The 19163-nt window shown below is 45.7% G+C and overlaps 1 protein-coding gene across 3 annotated transcripts in view; it reads left to right on the plus strand.

Moving 5' to 3' along the window:
• DENND3 (DENN domain containing 3) overlaps positions 1-10510 on the plus strand; it is an 83315-nt gene extending 72805 nt beyond the window's left edge. For 2 of the 3 annotated variants that reach the window (XM_030546379.1, XM_030546382.1), the window contains 5 exons: positions 2258-2418; positions 3298-3431; positions 4655-4773; positions 6498-6635; positions 8198-10510. In XM_030546379.1, coding sequence (XP_030402239.1) covers positions 2258-2418; positions 3298-3431; positions 4655-4773; positions 6498-6635; positions 8198-8398 — 753 coding nt within the window. In that variant the 3' untranslated portion in view covers positions 8399-10510. The remainder of the gene's footprint in view (positions 1-2257; positions 2419-3297; positions 3432-4654; positions 4774-6497; positions 6636-8197) is intronic. The other variant, XM_030546381.1, reaches the window with a different exon arrangement.
• Positions 10511-19163: the final 8653 nt, after the last annotated feature.

The following is a 19163-nucleotide window of genomic DNA, read 5'->3' on the forward strand; positions in this document are numbered from 1 at the left end:
CTATCAGGGTTGGAAGGGACCTCAGGAGGTCATCTAGTCCAACTCTATGCCTAAAGCAGGACCATTCCCCAGACAGATTTTTACCCCAGTTCCCTAAATGGCTCCATCAAGGATTGAACTCACAACCCTGGGTTTAGCAGGCCAATGCTCAAACCACTGAGGGAGAGGAAAGGTAAGTCAAGGATAGGGGGACAATCATTTTGTCAGGTTTCTCTTGGAAAAAATTAGAGAAATCCTGTGCATAGAGAGAAGTGGAGGCAAGAGGTGAAGTGGGTTTGATGAGTGAGTCAAACATGGCAAAAAGATAGCTGAGATTGCAGGCATGGTACTCAGGTAAGTTGTAGAAGTAGAGCTGTTTAACTAGAACAGTGGTTTTCAGCCCATCATTCGCAGACCTTTGGGGGGCCGCGGACTATGCCTAAGACTTCCAAAGGAGTCTGTACCTCTATTCAAAATTTGTAGGGGTCTTCAGATGAAAAAATGTTGAAAACCACTGAAGTAGTAAGATGGGAGAAGTGAAGGAGGAGAGAACAAATGTAGAGTTGAGGAAGGCAGCCAGGTCATTGGATTTCCATCAGAGACACTCCGCAGTGCGAGACCAGGAGCAGCGGAAGCAGATGTGGAGGATAATGCAGGGCTGAGGTATTGGTGGATTGGGAGATGGGAGAAGGGCAAAAGAGGTGAAGTTTGGAGGGAGTCAATAACTATCAGTGGAACTAAAGGAAGAGGGCTGAGAGCAGACAAGAAGTCATCAATGCTGCTGGGCTGGAAGACACAGAGAGGCTGCCTGTGGAGCTGATGGGCAATGTGGAAAGAAACCAGGCGATGGTCTGAGAGGGGGAACTCATCAATAGAGAGACTAGAGAGAGCATTGCTTGGTGAAGACCAAGTCAAGCGAACAGCCCTTGTGACTGGGAGAGTTGATCCAGAACTACTGATCAAAGGAAGAGGTGAGGTACAGCTAAGAGGTCATGTGAGTCATCAGCATGACATTTGAAGTCATGAAGGATGAGTGGGAGGTAGCAAGGAGAGGAAGAGAGTGTCAGGAGACTGAATCGAAAGGAAGGATGATGCGAGGAGTTGGGTGGATGGTAAATGACAGCAGCGTGAAGCAGGCAGAGAAGGTGCAGATGCAGTACTGTGAAGGAAAGCCTGGGAAGGGGGAGGTGAGTGGGGCTGAAACCAGCAAGAATGGAGAAGCACACCACACCACAGTCTGACCAAGGATGGTGTGTGTAAAAAGAGGAGAGACCTCCCTCAGAAAGGACAGCTGCATAGGCAGTGTTTGATGAAGGGATGCAGGAGCTGGAGGGAGTGAGTTATTAAGAGGTTGTGGATGGCTGAGATGTTTTGAGAGATGAGGTAGGTATTAATGTGGGAAATAAGAAGTATATTATTTCAGAACATCCTGTGTTTAAAATACTGCTGCTGCTATTTCTAGTTCAAAAATTAAATGAATGTTTCACTTCTTCTAATTGAAGAGAGAAATATATTTAATACAAATGGAAGAGCATCTCTTATGTAGGAAAGAAATGTGTAATACCTTGAAGTTCTGTAGTGTTTTTCATCTGAAGACCTCAGAGTTTTACATTATATTTTAAGCCCCAAAACACTTCTTTGAGATAGGTATCAGTAAGTATTATTAAGCCTACTTCTTTGAAGGATAAACTGAGCCATAGCAATGACATCACTTATCTTCAGTCATACAGCCTTGTAGTGACAGAGCCAAGAAAGAACTGAGGAATTTTGATTCTTGCTCTGACTTTGGCCACTAGAAAAGCTCTCTTTGTATAGCACAGTGGCTCTCAACCAGGGGTACGTGTACCTTTGGGGATACTCAAAGGTCTTCTGGGGGTACATCAACTCATCTAGTTATTTGCCTAGTTTTACAACAGGCTACATAAAAAGCACTAGAAAAGTTGGTACAAACTAAAATTTCATACGGATCATGATTTGTTTATACTGCTCTATGTACTATACACTGAAATGTAAGTACAATATTTATATTCCAATTCATTTATTTTTCAGTAATAATGTGCTGTGACACTTCTGTATTTTTATGTCTGATTTTGTAAGCAGGTAGTTTTTAAGTGAGGTGAAATTTGGGGATATGCAAGACAAATCACTCTTGAAAGGGGTACAGTAGTCTGGAAAAGTTGAGAACCACTGATATAACATGTTTGTGTACTTCTTTCAAGAGTGATAGCCTTCTGAACTGAATTTTTAAAAGAAATCTTACGCTTTTTTCCCCCTCTAGACTTGTATGGTAATGGTAGAGCAGAGCCAAGTATGGATCGGTTCTCAAGACGCTATTATTTACATTATCAACACCCATAGTATGTCTTGCAATAAGCAACTAAATGACCACCGCGCTCATATTACGGACATCATTGTAGAGAACAGGTACAGTGTATCCAGGTAAATTTGATTACAAAAGTTCCATTTTTTTCAATATACATACCAGCTAACGTGGGAGGCATTCTTGGTACTGGAGCGTCTGAAGCTGGACAAATGTCTAATATTAGAGAGAATTTTAAACAAGATAATGTGTTTATTTCCTCTAATAGCTAATCAACATCTAGACTACATTGAACCTTAAGAGAAATCATGCAATTATATGTAAGGGTCCATATAAAACAGTCAGCTGCAAGATACTATATTTAACCTTCTATATAGGTAGCCCAATGTAGCTGATGTGATCAATTTCACAATGACATCTTATTTCCAAAATAGTTCTGCTTTCCTGAGATAGAGGTGAGACCAAAGGGGAGTTGCAGGCAACCAGTGATAAATTGCACACTGAAGCTTCTTAAAGATCATTCCATTTTTGCTTTGTCCGCACAATAGATTCATCATACTTTTACAACCCAGTTCTGGATTTATTTTTCTTTATACAAAAGTGAACGGAACAAGAAAAATAAGTTAAAATACGTTGTATGATTCTTTTTAAAATTGACAATGCAGAAATGCACATGCCAAACCTAACTTCTGCTGCCAAAGCCACCCTCTCCCTGCCACCTGCTGTGATTCCCTTCCAGCATACTGCACTGGCGCTTGGGGACTACTCCTGTGCTACTGTCCTGTAGACTTTAATGCACGCTCCGCTGTGGCTCATTGATGTATTTTAATATAATATTTCTACTACTCTTGGAAATAAAGATCTCTGCTTTGACTTGGCATTAATGTTTGTTGTGGTAGGAGACCTATAACAACATTCTCTTCCTTATATGAGCTCTCCGTTCTGGATTTGATTGTACACCATGACATTTTTAATTTTGCTTGTTTTTATATCAACAGCGAAGCCTATTCATGCAGTTTAGATGGGACAGTGATTGCTTGGAACATTAACACTTTGAAAGTAAACCGTAGACTTCAACTGCCCTGCAAAGATCTTTTTTCTGTAAAACTCCATGACAACCGTCTTTGGTGCTGTAAGTTCTTCATGGCTCAGATATTGGAATTTTTTAAGAAGTTTATGCACGTTATGTTACTTTAATGTAAAGAACAGCCACTTTTATTTTTGTATGATCTAACCAGTTCTCTTCATCCACCCATCTCCGTTCAGGCTGTTTAAATAGTACAGAGTAGTCCTATTGAGTTTGTTGGGACTATTATTGTGCTTTAAATTAAGCATTTTGCCTGATCAGCGTCTTACACATACCCTCTTGTGATAGCAAGAAGTCTCACCTAGGATAAAATTGCTGGGTTACGGTTATTGCATGGGAGGATGGGAGTTGCCTCTGGATGGCCATGTCTCATCTGGATTGAACATTTGTTCAGGGATGTTGCATTCACTGCAGGATATGACATGTAGGCGCATCACGCTTTGTCTGGTCTCACCTGAAGATACCTGTAAATTGGCATGGGAACCCTTAAAAGAGAAATTATTTTAAGTCTGTGGGATCTAGTGGTAATAGTATCCGAAGTTGTGGGTCTGTGTTTGAGCCACCTATTATGGCACAGCTTGATAGTCTCGGCAGTCACCTTTAACTACTTCCAAGTGTTCTGCCATCCTGTTTGTAGGAGCTGAGTAGGATATGCTAAGGCTTCAGTGCCAGAGTAAAAGGTCCTCAATAAGGCATCTTTTCCAAGTACAGGTTGGTTCAAGAAACCTAAGGCTTATCCACCCAACATTGCCTTAATTCTCAATGCTACCATAGACCTAGGATCCACTGTGTATCAAGTATGCACGTTGAGTGACACAAAAGCTGCTAAAGACTCTGAGTAAAATCCTGGCCTGATGTGCAGTCAGTGGTAACACTCCCATTATTTTCATTGGGGCCAGAAATCCACCCTACGACTTCTGTAGGACAGAAAATCTCTGTCCTAGGTCTATAGCAGCAAATACTTGTGCACACTGAGAACCAAATAGTGATACGAAAATTTAAGCAAGTTCTCTTTTCCTCTTCTATTAGCATCTAGAGTACCAACAGGCATGCTTGTAATTGCAGAATAGACATAAGAATGCACACGGTGAGAAGTCCATTGGGAATAGAGAGTACCATGTATAGTTGTCATTGTGTGTTTTAGGAAAGATACTACTGGTGACCCTACAGTTCTGCATGTACACATTTACTCCTGCCTAGCTTTCCAAGGTTTTGTCGGGAAATAAGTCAATACTTTGACGACTAACCTCATCTTTTTACTATTGAAGGTACAGGAAGTGGTATACTCGTAGTGACAACTAATGGGTCTCCTCGGCAAGAAGTGAAGATTGAAGAGAATCCGAAGGATGTTTGTTTGCATTTTCTCTGTTTCCAGCTGTTTCCTGAGGTATTAAATTTTAGGCTTGTAACACTGCTTTACAGCCAAAATGCTTCTGAAATAAATGTAGTCCAACAATAGTAATTCTGGGTCACTGAGAACGAAAATGATGCTTAAAATTGTTGATTGGCTCTAGTTTTCAAGATATGCTGTTGGGTCAGTATATACGACCTTTGACTTGGGAATGGCGGAGGATAAGTGAGTTATAAAGGGAAGGGATCTCAATTTAAACCAGAAATGACTAAAATACATCTTTGACTGAATCTATGAATAAATCTATGACTGGATTTGGACAGTACTTGCTTTTTAGGCAAAAAAAAAATGATGCAATCTGAAGCTGGTATTGCGTCATGCATGATATGAATTGCATCATGTTATTCCTAGAAGTCATGGATGATGCAATCATAACGAAGCTTACATCACTCTGCTGAACAAATTGCCCTATATCAGCTCTAGAAATCATAGTGTTGTGCTCTCTTATTTGTCAGTGTTTGATTTTGCAAAGGGACACATTTCTGTTTAGCCAAAGTGAGCAGAGATGCCTCGTACTTGTGTGAACAGTGCAGATAACTTCTGCTATGTTTGTGGTGAAGTGACTTTTGCATCACAAAAGCACAGTATAATCGCTATGGTTAAGAGAGCCTATTACCTTTATTTTGGCTGCAAAATTGGAGATCAGGACAAGAGGTGGGCCCCACACATATGCTGCAACACTTGTGCAACAAATCTTTGCCAGTGGTTGAAGAGGAAAAGGAAATCTATGCCTTTTGCAGTGCCAATGATTTGGAGAGAGCCAATAGATAATACCAGCAATTGTTACCTCTGCATGGTGCCTCCAGTTGGGAAAGAAGAAAAAGTGGACTGTGCATTATCCAAACATTTCATCAGCTATATGTCCAGTACCCCACTGAGAAGGATTGCCGGTTCTTGATGCACCAGAATCATTCTCACTTGAGTCAGATGAGGAAGAGGAAGAGGATGAAACTTCTGGTCCTGAACCATCAATGTCACAGGACCCACATTTTCTCCCATCCTCCTCCTCTGAACCACACCTCATAACCCAAGGTGAACTGAATGACCTTATCAGGGATTTGGAACTACCCAAGAGTAAGGCAGAGCTGTTGGGCTCCAGACTACAGCAGTGGAATCTCCTGGCAGGCTGTCAGGGCAAATGGAGCCCATCAATGCTTGCAGACTATTGCTGGACAGTGACAAGAGATGCTCCATTTAATGAATACAAGAGACACGCCAAGAAGTGCCGAGTAGACACTGAATAGGACTAAACTATGTACAGAATAGTTTTTTGCCTTTTGTTTCATAATAAATTTTATTTATATAACCCTTTTGCTGATTTTTAAAGTGTTACATAAACAGGACAGGTGAAATATTATCATGTAAAGCAACCATAAACGCATGAAAAGACCTAGGTTTACAATTTATGATTAAAACTCTACTATCTACACAATATACATAGACATAAAATGTAAAAACTTAAATATCTTAGAAACAGTAGCCAATCAGTTGTTTTAATTGTCATATTTGAATTCAGCACATCAGAATACATAATAAATATCACATTTTATCTCTGAAGCAGACGACTTCTCAAAAATTGTAGACCAGTGTAATTTGTCTAATAGGAAGCCTCTGCTTTATAAACAGTGCTGTACAATTATTTCTTAGGATATGTTTGTGAGTACACTGGTAAGATGGGTCATATTCTTTCTGTGCTTTAGGGGGACCAAGTATGGACGTCATGTTCAGGAAGTAGTGACCTGTATATTTGGAATGCAACAGATCTCTCCAGAACGCCTCAAAAGATTCATCTTCAAGACTGTTCTGAGATTACCTGTATGATAAGAGTAAAAAGTCAGGTAGAATACATTGTTAGTTTAATATTTTTATTTGTTGCCCGTTTCCCAGGTGTAATGCACTTTGTGTTTACAGCACTGTCATCAGTTGAGTTGTTTTATTGTGGGCTTGCCACGCACATTGGTCTGAGACATGAGTAGCCCTGAGCTAATAGCAGCCCAACATAACTGACCATCTAGTATTCAAACATATAAGCAAGGCCAGAAGCCTCATCCATGATTAAATGCATGATGACTTTGTTAGTCACTGACCTTTTCACTAAACAGTGTGAACCAAAGATTAGGTCCCTTGATATTTAATGCCTTATGCTCCAATGATAAAGCCCAAGGAAAGACTAGTGGAAAAATAATAAATGCTGATTAGCTGGCCTGCGTCTGGAAGATGGTCTCTTCCTATCTAATCATCATGTGCCCACCCTAACTGGGTTAAAGGCCCCGAGCAGTTCCCCCATATCACCATCTTCTGGGCATGTCACTCAGCCCTTTCAGTCACAATATACCAGTCACTTTCAGAAGTCTGCGGGTGCTGCAAGTGAGGCCACCATTTGGTCAGGGGCAAAGGTTATTTCTGTAAATATTAGCCAAAATATTCCACAATGAGATGGTGACAATAACTCCAGACTCTTCTGAAATAATCCCAGTCAGAGTCCCCAGCCTGTCTCCCCCGAAATGTACGATCACTTCATAAAGGATCCTGTGGAATTGGGAAGCTGCTCTGCCACTGAGGCTAGGTTGGTGAGCCAGGACCTAATGGGAAAACAGAGAAAGGTACTGTAGAAACAGAACCTCACAAGCTCTGGGATACTCAACCAGCCTGTAAATTAAAGGATTACTCAGAAACCCAGAGCCCTCTTCTGCTCCATCTGCAGTGTCATCCCTCTTCCCCTCCACTCATTCATAGCCCAGTAACACTGTACATAACATTGTGCAACTCCCTTATCCAAAAACGAAAAATCAGCAGACATTCCTGAGCTTCCCATCTCCCCAGTTTGAACATTCAATACTCCTGTCTTTAAGCCTGCCAGCGATGCAGCAGTGTGGCTCTTTCTCCCCTAGGCTAGGACTGGGCCAATGGTAAGACCTATAATACCCACATATCCCTGCTGTAAACACGAAACAGCATTTACTAGAGTTGCCAGGCTGGGCCAGAGTGGCTGCCTGGCAATGACAGAAGATGATAGTGTTACAGCTGTCAGCTACAGGCTTACTTCTAAATTCATTTAATTAAAATCAGACAATTTACTATATGATTTCCTTATTTTAGCAAGGAAGCAAAGACAAATAATTTTGCCCATTTTGTCATTCTTGAATATGCTTCTTTCTAGTTAGCAACCCTTATTAAAAATGTAATAGTGGCTATACATCCTGTATAGAAACATACAAACCATTGGCTCCAACAAGTAGCTTTGAGAGATCTTGGGTTTTACCATTTTCGAACATGACCAGAATACCACTGACTGCACCTTTTAGGGGCATATAAAACAACTCCTTTGTCGAAACAGCTTAGGCTGTATCTTCGAACAGAAGTGGAATGTAATGCGTTAAAAATTTATTCTGCTTTTCAGATCTGGATTGGCAGCAGAGGAATATCCCAGGGCAAGACCAGGGGAAAGATCTACGTGATAGATGCTGAAAAGAAAACTGTGGAGAAGGAGTTGGTGGGCCATGCTGATACGGTGAAGGCACTATGCTCTGCAGAGGACAGATACGTTCTTAGTGGTTCTGGAAGGGAAGAAGGGAAGATTGCTATTTGGAAGGTTGAATAGATTTAACTTTTCCAAGTGCGTGTAAATACCATTGTTGAAAAACTTACAAGTTTGGATTTTGTTACTCCAACTTCACCCTTTAAATGTCTTTAACAATGCATCAGTGTTATTTTTAATTTATTAGTATCATTATTTCAGTGGTAACTACATTATTGTAGTATTTAGAAACAAAAGGGAATTTCTGTTTGAACCCTGTCATGATCAGCCACGATCCGCACTCTCAGTAAGGAACTGGAAGACTGCATAGGGAGATCACTAGATTTTTAAACCTTGGAGATTATATTTTACAAACAGGGCCCATAATCTTGATCTTTCATGATAAAGTTCTTTGCTAAGGTAATTTGATTTCAGTGAAGCTGAACCAGCAGAGAGTATTGCTCAATAATTCAGTTTGAGCTAGTTCTTAAAGATACATAAGTATCATCCTACAAAATAATAATTTTGATATCTTGACAGCTGGAAATGTTTGTTTGGAAAAATATTAAATTTGATTCATCACGGGTGAGAGAATTACTGGAAATTCAAAGTATCTTTCTAAACTGGCAGTCCGATTAACACAAGGATGACTTTCCATTCCTGCTGTAGCTATATTTATGGGGCATTATATAAAATGCTGACTTTCCTTAATAGCACTTGTAGTGTGCTGGTGTGCCAAGATATTTGGCCATTCCTAGTTATGGCAACTTTAAGAAGTAAGCATTCCTTTAAAAAACAAGTGTAGAATATTTGGGACCTGCCAAGTTCTTAGGAATGGAACCAGTGCTGTAGTACCTCTGTCTTTGGCAAATTTAATTTCAATATATTATATTCTTGCTAGTGGCAGCAACATTTGTTGGAGCTATGCAAACAAACCCCACCCCAATATCACTCCATTAACTGGGACTGCCCAGCTAGCTTAGCCTGTTATGACGACTTGGCCCAAAAGATTCTCTGTAATTTAGATTCCCTGCACCAGACATGCAACAAAGATTTGTGAATGTCCTTGAACCCTAGCCAATGGGGAAGTTCCTTGCAAGTCAGAAAAAAAATCTAATGTAGATCTACAGTTATGGCTGATTTGGCAGAAAAAAATTATATTTTGTCCGTACTTGTCTCCCGGAGCCATAGAGGCTGACATGTTTTGGGACTGTCCCAGGATACAATCCTTTTGGCTGCCGGAGGATTAATACGATATTGGATCCCTCCATAAAAATGACTTCCAAGAGCTGCGTTTTGGGATATAGCCCATTATCTTGGAAACATCCCAGCTTCACAGAATGCTTGGCTCTCCAGAGCACTGCTTGTAGACAAATGACTGATACTGCTTAGCTGGAAGAGCAGACTGCGTCCAGGGGTAGGAGCTTGGCACATAGACTTTGCTTACCGGGCAGCTAAAGAGCGGGTAATGTTTTGGAGAGGCGGGACCTCTGACAAATTTGAAAAGATTTGGTCTGACTTTTTAGAAACCCGATGGAAACAGATGTTGCTCTCCTTTCCAATCCCTGCCCCCATTCTGCCTTTCCTTTCTCTCCCTTTCCACTCCTTTACTTTTTTGTTCTTTTTGCTTTTGTTGCTCCCTTATTTTGGGAGGGCGGGGGGGGGGGAGCGACAATTGCAATAAAATATAACTAGAGAAATAAAACAAAAAGGACTGCCATTATTTAGCTCTGAACATACCTAAGAAAATAATTCAGCTTATTTTTAAGTTACATGAAGGCACCATATGCTATCACACAGATAATGCGAAAAATTGAAAGTAAATGCCATTATACTGTGGTCTGGTGTTCCATTTGGCTTATGCTTCCTAGTAACTTCCTTTCAGGAAATGTGTGAGTTGGAGAACTATACATATGTGCAGAATAGTTGTCTATATCAATGCAGGATAAAGTGGAATATGTAATTGCTATAAAATACTGTAAATAGATGGAAAAATCAGCTGCTACTTTTTTTTGTTAACATATATAACCTATAGTAGTGCAGGGCTAATAGAAATATTGTTATATAAACTATTGATACTCTCTGTTAAGTCTTTCAGTCTGGGTATTTGATAATAGCTGAAATTCTCTCGTCATTTGTTCAGTCACTGAAAAAATGAATTTGAGAAACAGAATATTCAACACTATTGCAATTCTAGCCTCTCTTTGTAACTTGTTTTTATTTCCATGTAATTCAACACACCACAAGGACTTAAATTTACAGTTATGGTCAGCATCTGCTGGGTGTGGCAGAGATAAGGCTGCAAAGAAGACAGCTGTGGCTGTCTGATACCAGGACTGTCTCTATACAAGGTTCTGCTTGGTTCTATTCCAGGCTGAAGGCTGCTTTACTCTGGCTGGCTGGCTATGGTTGATTATAACTGCTAAGCTTACCTTATCCCTGACGTGCCTCCTATGCCAGGGACTAAAACAGGTTGTGAAGGAGCTAGCTATCGTGGCTTGATCTCATCTGGGGATTCTTCTATCCCATGGAAGTTCTAAGTTGGGGGATCCAGTAGCTCCCTAGCCACTAGGCCCCAAGTTTTATATGGCCTGCTCTGATCTATTTTTGCTTTAATACCACATCCATCAGCATGGTGTATGAGCACCAGTATGGCCCCTGCTACGCTTTTCCCTCACTCTGGAGAGCTGGGACATATGATGTCAGCAGAGATGCCTGGGCGAAGAGCTGGCAATGACAAAGTTAGCTACTGTACTGCTCAACCATGTTACTTCATCTGGTCATCCGTTGATGACTGCCTTGGTTGTCACTCTCACAAAGCATTTTATAATTAGCTTGCCTCATCAGTGGGCTTTCAGTGCACCAGGGATGAGCTCTCATCCTGGCAGCGATGCCCTCGGATGTTGGGCAAGTGTTTGCCTCTGTTCCCCAAGTATAAAATGGGCAGAACAGTACAGTTCCCCTTCTGACACCAGTGTGGCCCCACTACAGAGAAGCAGCAGATGTTCTGGGCCTTTCAGTTCTGCTCTCCAGGGAAGGAGACATTAGTGACAGAGTCTGGTGTACTCCAAGTGCAACTTGCTTTATTTGCGCGCGCGCGCGCACACACACAACAGTCCTGAAATGACATGGTCAAACAGCAGGTGGGGCAATCCTTCTGCTACGAATCTCAGCTCAGCACTAATGTGTGGTTTCCCTGGAGCAACCCTGTGTCAAGAACTGACTCTAAGCAGAACCCCAGAGAGAGTGCAGACTCTCCTGCTGCTTGCACAGTGCCCTGTCTCATAAAGCTTCCTCTACACACAACTTTGTATAACTCAAAACTAACAACACAACAGCATATCTTCCCAAGAGTGGAAACTTCCTCACATGTCACAAAAAAGAACTTTAACAGGGAATATAACACTGCAGCCTAGTGCCACCTGCCATAATACTCAGGAATTCTTAGATCCCAATCCTGTGCTCATACATACTCCTTCTGTAGTAGTATTTATTAAGTATGTTCTTTAAGCCATTTAGAATGCAGTATGACAACATGATTACCTGCCCTCCATGACTAATACCAGGTTTATTGATCTAGTCTCCTTTGTAAGGTTTGTATTTCTGTGTATAGCCACGTCTCCCGTTAATGTTCCTGGTAATGTTAATACCCAGTTCTCTTGATCTTTCCTATTAGGTCTTTTTCCTCCAACCTTTCCTTCAGTTTTTGCTTGTCTGCCTTTGAGGTTACTCACTATTTTTTCTCTTTTTTAATAACATGGACCCAGATCCTCAACTGGTGTAAATCCAGATAGTGCCCAAGGCAATCAGTGGAGCTAGGCTGATTTACATCAGGTGAGGATCTGGCCCATGCTGTTGAAAACTGGGTGCAGTGTTCCAGGGATCAAGAAACTAAGGAAAAGCAAGTCGGGGTGGATAATTTTTGAGCATCCATGTGACTTATTAATATGACCCAATATAACATGCCTTTATTTTGCTATAGTACTGACTCTTAATCAGTATTATCACTCTCACCCCCAGATCCTTCCCTAAAATGCTGCTGTGCAGCCTGTATTGTGTATAATTTCAGTCCTTCCTGCATAAGAGTCATGCTGGATCTACTTAGCAGATTTCAGCTCACTTCCGAAACTTACCCGAGTGAATTGTATTTTAATCACATGTTTTTAACCCATTACAGTCTCTCTTAACTTCAGGACAGCCACAACCTGCGTTGTTATAGTTTCCTTTCAGCCTCCAGTGAGAATGAGGAATAGCACTGGACCCAAGAACCAATTCTCCCCTTCCTCCCCCCGATACCTCTACTCAACTTGACACTAACTAGCAATATTTACACTCTAGTCCAGCGTTGTGTCTCCATTCTACCACATACATCGGTAGAGTAAGCACATCAGAAACTACCCACCTCCACCATCCTGCAGTCACCTGCACTGTCACTGGAGACTTCTGCGGCTACACGTGCGGTAGATTCAACCCTGGGAGTACCCAGGTTCAATCTCCACTGAGACGGTTTGTGGAATGGTTTCAAATGCTTCCTTGAAGGCAGCAGTATGGCCTCTTTGGTGCTCATTTATCTCTTTGAAAAAAATAACTTGGTCCAGATCCTCAGCTGCTGTAAATTGGTGCAGGTCCATTGAGGTAAATACCAATATACGCCAGCCCAGGAACTCTGAGCTTCTATTGGGTGCTGCCACCTTGGTGGTGGTGGTGGTTCATTGTCCCATTGGCCTTCAGGTGCTCACAAGGTCACTGTTTTCTCAGCTCTGGCTGGTTTCCAGGAAAGGAGGTTAGACTGCATTTTAATTCCCTGAGTCCTCTTATTCTTTCCTCTTCCTGCCTCAAAACCAGGAATGTCCGCCTGATTCTGAGAGGAGCACACTCTTATGGAAGTCCGTGGAAGCTGCAGGCACTCAGCCCTTTTAAGAACCAGGTCGTTTTTCCTTTTGTGATCTCACCGTCCTTCATCAGGTGCTCTCAGCTAGAACGACCAGTGGTCCCACTACAGCTAGGTCTTTAGCACTCTCACCTGAATTTCACAATCTTAGCCCGAATATATTTATCTCAGTATCTGGCCACCTTTGCTTTGTTTTCTTGTTGCAGTGACATTCTAATAGTATCTTGTTTTGTGCACCTAGGGCAATGCAGGCCCCATGCTGTCTCAAGCATGCTTTGCAATGGGGATCTCTTACATACCTGTAGTTATTTAACATATGCAGTGTTGTTGCTGTGTCAGTCCCAGATATTAGTGTGACAAGGTGGAGGAGGTAATAGCTTTTACTGGACCAAGCTCTCTTGGTGAGAGAGACAAGCTTTTGAGCTTACACAGAGCTCTTCTTCAGGACTGGGAAACTTAATCATGTCACAGCTAAATACAAGGTGGAACAGATTGTTCTTCTTCGAGTGATTGCTCATATCCATTCCAGTTAGGTGTGTGCGCTGCGCGTGCACATTCGTCGGAAAACTTTTACCCTAGCAACTCAGTGGGCCGGCAGGTCGCCCTCTAGAGTGGCGCCGTCATGGTGCTCGATGTATACCCCTGCCAGCCCACCCGCTCCTCAGTTCCTTCTTACCGCCCGTGTCGGTCGTTGGAACAGTGGAGCGCGGCTTAGCTGACCTCCACTTCCCTAGCTACTCGTAGTTCTCGTATATAGTTATGCAGTTATAATTCTTTTATATATATATTTGTATAGTTATACGTTTTTTCTTTGCTAACATAGTTAGTTTAGTAATAGTTAACGGGGTTCAGGAAGTAGCCCTTTCCCTGCACCCGGTGCCGGAGCCCATGCACAGCTCACCGGGTTTTAAAATGGGCTCGGCCTGCCAGAAGCCGATGCCGAAGGGAGATCCACACGACTCCTGTTTGAAGTGCCTCAGGGAATCACACTTGACAGCTAAGTGCCCCATTTGCGAGGCTTTTAAGCCGAGAACAAAAAGGAGCGGGACTTTCACTTACCCCTTCACCTTTGGCACCGAGCGATGATCAAGTGGCTGGCAGAAGCACCTCCTCGGCACTGGACCCCGCCGGTACTGCCAAGGCCCTTCGGCACCGGACGTCGCCGGCACCGAAGTAGACTCGGCACCGCTCCCTTCCTCCGAGGTCGAGAGAGCCTACAATTCCTGCTGGTGCCTGACGGCTCCCCGGCACGCGCCGTGGTTGAGCCCCCAGCTCCTGCTGCTTCCGTGCCACCTGCATCGCAGCCAGAGAGCTCGTCTAAGTCGGATCGCCCGGCACCGACACCTGCTGAGGCACCGACGACGTCAGCACCATCGATCCCGGTCCCACAAGGGCCATCGAATCCGGTGCCTGACGGCTCCCCGGCACACGCTGTGGTTGAGCTTACTGCTCCTGCTGCTTCCGTGCCAACTGCACCACAGCCAGAGAGCTCGTCTAAGTCGGATCGCCCGGCACCGACACCTGCTGAGGCACCGACGACGTCAGCACCGTCGATCCCGGTCCCACAAGGGCCATCGAAGCCGGTGCCCGACAGATCCCCAGTATGCACTGTGGTTGAGCCTGCTGGTTCCCTCCACGCCGGAGACATTACCAATGGCGAGGGATCTCATTGCCATGACAGAGTCGATGTTGCCTGACCCCGGCACCGCCGGTGCGGGTAATACAGTCTCTTCATATGACCGTCCTCTGTCAGCACAGCAGAGCGGCATCGTTCATGATCACGGTCCCGCAGACGCTCCAGGTCCCGTCGGCATACCCGACACCACTTGCAGTCCCGGTGCTGTTTTCCTCATCGGTACTGGTCACACTCGCCGCACCGGTCGGTATCCCATTCGCCGACCCGCTACTATTGGCACCGTTCCGACTCCCGGCACCGCGACAGGTACCGTGATTCCCGTAGTCTCTCCCCGAGCCTCGAGATCTCGGTCGACCTCCTGGCACCGTTCTGGTTGCAGGTCTGGATCTCGTTCCAGGTACCGGTACGCCTCCCGGTGCCGGTCCTTGGTGCCGAGTTGGGCAAGGTCCGATAGAGTCAGAGACTCTGCCTGTGCCTTTTTTTTTTTTTTTAGTACCTCCATGGCCATCCAGACACTCATCCGTGTCATCCCACATGCACAGATCTTATGCTCAGGACCACGATTCTGATATGCCCCCCGACAACCTGAGATGGAGGAGGTCCGAGAGGTAGAGGACCCTGTTATGGTGCCCTCTAAGGGATACGACTACTCGTCTGTCTGCTCTCCTCTCTGCTCACTAGTCTTTCAGTCTGTTAAGGAGAGGTATTGGCATGGCCAGCGGGCGCCAGCCCCGAAACCGAAGGAGGCTTGGCGAATGAACCTACTTGGCCGCCAGGTGTACTCTGCAGAGGCCCTGCAGCTCTGGGTAGCAAAGCAACAAGCCTTGCTTAGCTGCTATAATTATAGCACCTGGGTGAAGGTAGTTTAGTTTATGGAGTTGCTCCCTCAAAACTCCCGCCAAGAGTTCGCTGTCGTCTTGGAGGATGGGGGAAAAAGGTACCCAGAGCGTCCCTCCAGGCCTCGTTGGACGCAGCAGACTCAGCAGCCAGGACTCTGGCCTTTGGTGTCGCCATGAGGTGCATCTCATGGCTTCAGGTTTCAAACCTCCGGCCGGAGCTGCAGTATGCCATTCAGGACTTACCCTTTCTTGGTAAAGGCCTCTTCGCGGCAAAGACAGCCCCAGGCTGCGAAGCCTGATGGACAATAGGGTCCTAATGCGCTCTGTCAGCATGCATATGCCAGCGACCAAACGCAGGCCTTTCTGTCCCCAGCTGCCATACTCTGTGCCTAGCCAGAGACAGGACTTTGGCAAACGGCGAGGCCAAGGTGGTCGCAGACAAACATCAGGACCCCTAAAGAGCCAAGGTCAAGGTCCCTCGCAATTACCGCTGGGACCAAAGACGAACCTTCCAAGGTGCACCTGAGGGCAGTGTACCAGTCACAGGTCGGGATCCCAATCCCGCTTTCTCCTGGCGTGGCCCCAGTTAATTTCAGATCGCTGGGTTCTGCGCACGGTGGAGCATGGGTACCACCTCTAATTTGTTCCAACCCTGTCCCCCTTCAGGGACCCCTCTCACGAGCAACTCCTCGTACAAGAGGTGCAGACGCCGACAGACGAAAGGGGCAAGGGGGTTTACTCCCATTATGCCCTAGTCCCCCACTCGAACGGAGGTCTCAGACCTTCCTAGTCCTGCGCGGACTCAACCATTTTAGGATAAGGTTGAAGTTCCGCATGGTATCCCTGGGAACCATTATCTCATCCTTGCCTCCTGGGGACTGCTATGCTGCCCTCGATATGAAGGACGCGTACTTTCACAATGCCATCTTCCCTCCGCACAGGAGATACCTCCGCTTTCTAGCCAACCGTCAGTACTTCTGGTTTACGGTCCTACTGTTTGGCCTTTCTGCAGCCCCACAGGTATTGACCAAGTATATGGCCATAGTCGCCGCCTATCTTCGCTGATGTCGGATATGCGTTTTTCCATATCTGGACGATTCGCTTATCCGAGGAGACTCCGAGACACAAACCACTCAGCACGTGGGCATCATCACGGTCTTATTCACAGGTCTAGGCCTGATGATTACTATAGAGCAATCCACTCTGGTTCCCACGCAGAGGTTGGACTTCCTAGGGGCTATCTTGGTCTCCGACCTAGCCAGAGCCTGCTTATCACAGCCGCGGTTTTAGGCGGTGGCAACAATCATCCGAGGTCTGCAGACTTTCCCAACAACCTCGGCTCGCACTTGTCTCAGTCTCCTGGGTCCATGGCTGCCCGCAAGTTTGTAACCAAACACGCCAAGCTCCGCCTCCGTCCTCTCCCAGTCCCGCTCACCTCGGCATACTGCCCGGACAGGGGGCCAATGGTAATGGTAGTCACCGTTCCCTCGAGCACCTTAGGCTCCCTAGAGTGGTGGCTAACTCCCTCCCTAATGTGGGCAGGGATGCGGTTCCATCCGCCCCAGCCCTCACTGCCCCTGACGACGGACGCGTCATCTCTCTGCTCGAGTGCTCATGGTCACCTCCGAGCTTAAGGCCTTTGGTCTTCTCGGGAGCTGGCATTTCACATCAATGCCCCAAAAATGAGAGTAGTCCGCCTGGCGTGCCAGGGGTTCCAGCGGCAGCTGCGAGGCCGTGGTATCTCGGTGTTTACAGCCAACACAACGGCCATGTGCTTCATAAATAACCAGGGAGGGACATGGCCCTCCCCCCTTTTGTCAGGAGGCCATCCATTTCTGGGACTTTTGCATGGCCCACTCGATGGAGCTGGTGACGTCCTTTCTCCCAGGCGTTCGGAACGCCTTGGCGCTTTGACTCAGCAGGTCTTTCCTGTCTTACAAGTGGTCACTCTACCCCATGTGAGGCGTTCTGCTTTCCAGAAGTGGAGATTTTTCCTCACATAGACCTGTTCGCTCACCGCGAGAGCAGAAAATGCCAGATGTTCTGCTCCTTCCAAGGTCTCTCCTCGGGATCGATCTTGGACGCATTCCTGATGCCATGGAAAGGCCAACTCCTTTATGCCTTCCCACTGGTTCATTAGGTCCTACTCAAACTCCGCAGGGGCAGAGCGCGCATCATCATGATCACTCCAGCGTGGTCCAGGCAGCACTGATATACCACGTTGCTCGGCCTGTCAATAACCAACCCAATTACCCTGCCACCCCACCCAGACCTCATCACTCAGGGCCACGACAGGCTTCGTCACCCAGACCTGCAGCCTCTTCGCCTCACGGTGTGGCTGCTGCGTAACTGAGCCGGGGTGGCAGGAAGCCTTCCACCTGGTCAACGTACCTGGCTGACTGGAAGCGTTTCTTCTACAGGTGCAATACGCTCGATCTTGCTCCTACTGAGGTCTCGATCCCCTCTATTTGGCCTGCCTCTGGCCTTCAGGGGCAGGACCTGGCAGTATCATCACTGAGGGTACACTCGGCAGCCATCTCTACCTTCCAGCCAGGCTAAGGTGGATGTTCCGTGTTCTCACACTCTATGGGTTCGAGGTCCCTCAAGGGCTTGGAGCGCTTGCACCCTCGGGTGCGCCGCCCAGCCCCAGCCTGGGACCTCAACCTAGTTTAACCAGACTTATGTCTCCCCCATTCGAGCCGTTCGTGACCGGCCCTCTGCTATACCTGTCTTGGACGACAACTTTCCTCGTAGTTGTTACATCGGCCAGACGAGTCTCCGAGCTCAGAGCTCTTACGGTGGTTCCGCCGTACACTAGGTTTCACAAAGACAAGGTGCAGTTATGACCACACCCGGCTTTCCTCCCTAAGGTGGTTTCAGCCTTTCATTTTACCCACAGCTCAACGCAATGGGCACAACAATTGCACTCCCTGGACATCTGTAGAGTGCTCGCATTTATATTGCACTGACAGAACCATTTCGTAAGGTGCCCCAGCTCTGTCACGGTAGCAGACCAAAGGGAAGGCTTGCTTGTTTTCCTCTCAGAGGATCTCATCTTGGGTGATGGCGTACATCTGCACTTGTTATGATTTGGCTCATATTTCCCCAAGCCACATCACCGTGCATTCTACCAGGGCTCAGGCTTCATCTGCTGCCTTGCTGGCTCGTGTTCCTACCCACGAGATCTGTCGCGCAGCTCCATTGGTCCTCGGTCCATACCTTTGCTTTGCAGTATGCCCTGGTTCAACGGTCAAGAGATGCTGTAGCCTCTGGCTCAGCAGTTTTCATTCTGCCACATTTCACTCCGACCCCACCGCCTACGTAAGGCTTGGGATTCACCTAACTGGAATGGATATGAGCAATCACTCGAAGAAGAAAAGATGGTTACTCACCTTTTGTAACGGTTGTTCTTCGAGATGTGTTGCTCATATCCATTCCACACCCGCCCTCCTTCCCCACTGTCGGAGTAGCCGGCAAGAAGGA

This window comes from Gopherus evgoodei, unplaced genomic scaffold, assembly GCF_007399415.2.
Source record: "Gopherus evgoodei ecotype Sinaloan lineage unplaced genomic scaffold, rGopEvg1_v1.p scaffold_44_arrow_ctg1, whole genome shotgun sequence".
Classification (NCBI taxonomy): Eukaryota; Metazoa; Chordata; order Testudines; family Testudinidae; genus Gopherus; species Gopherus evgoodei.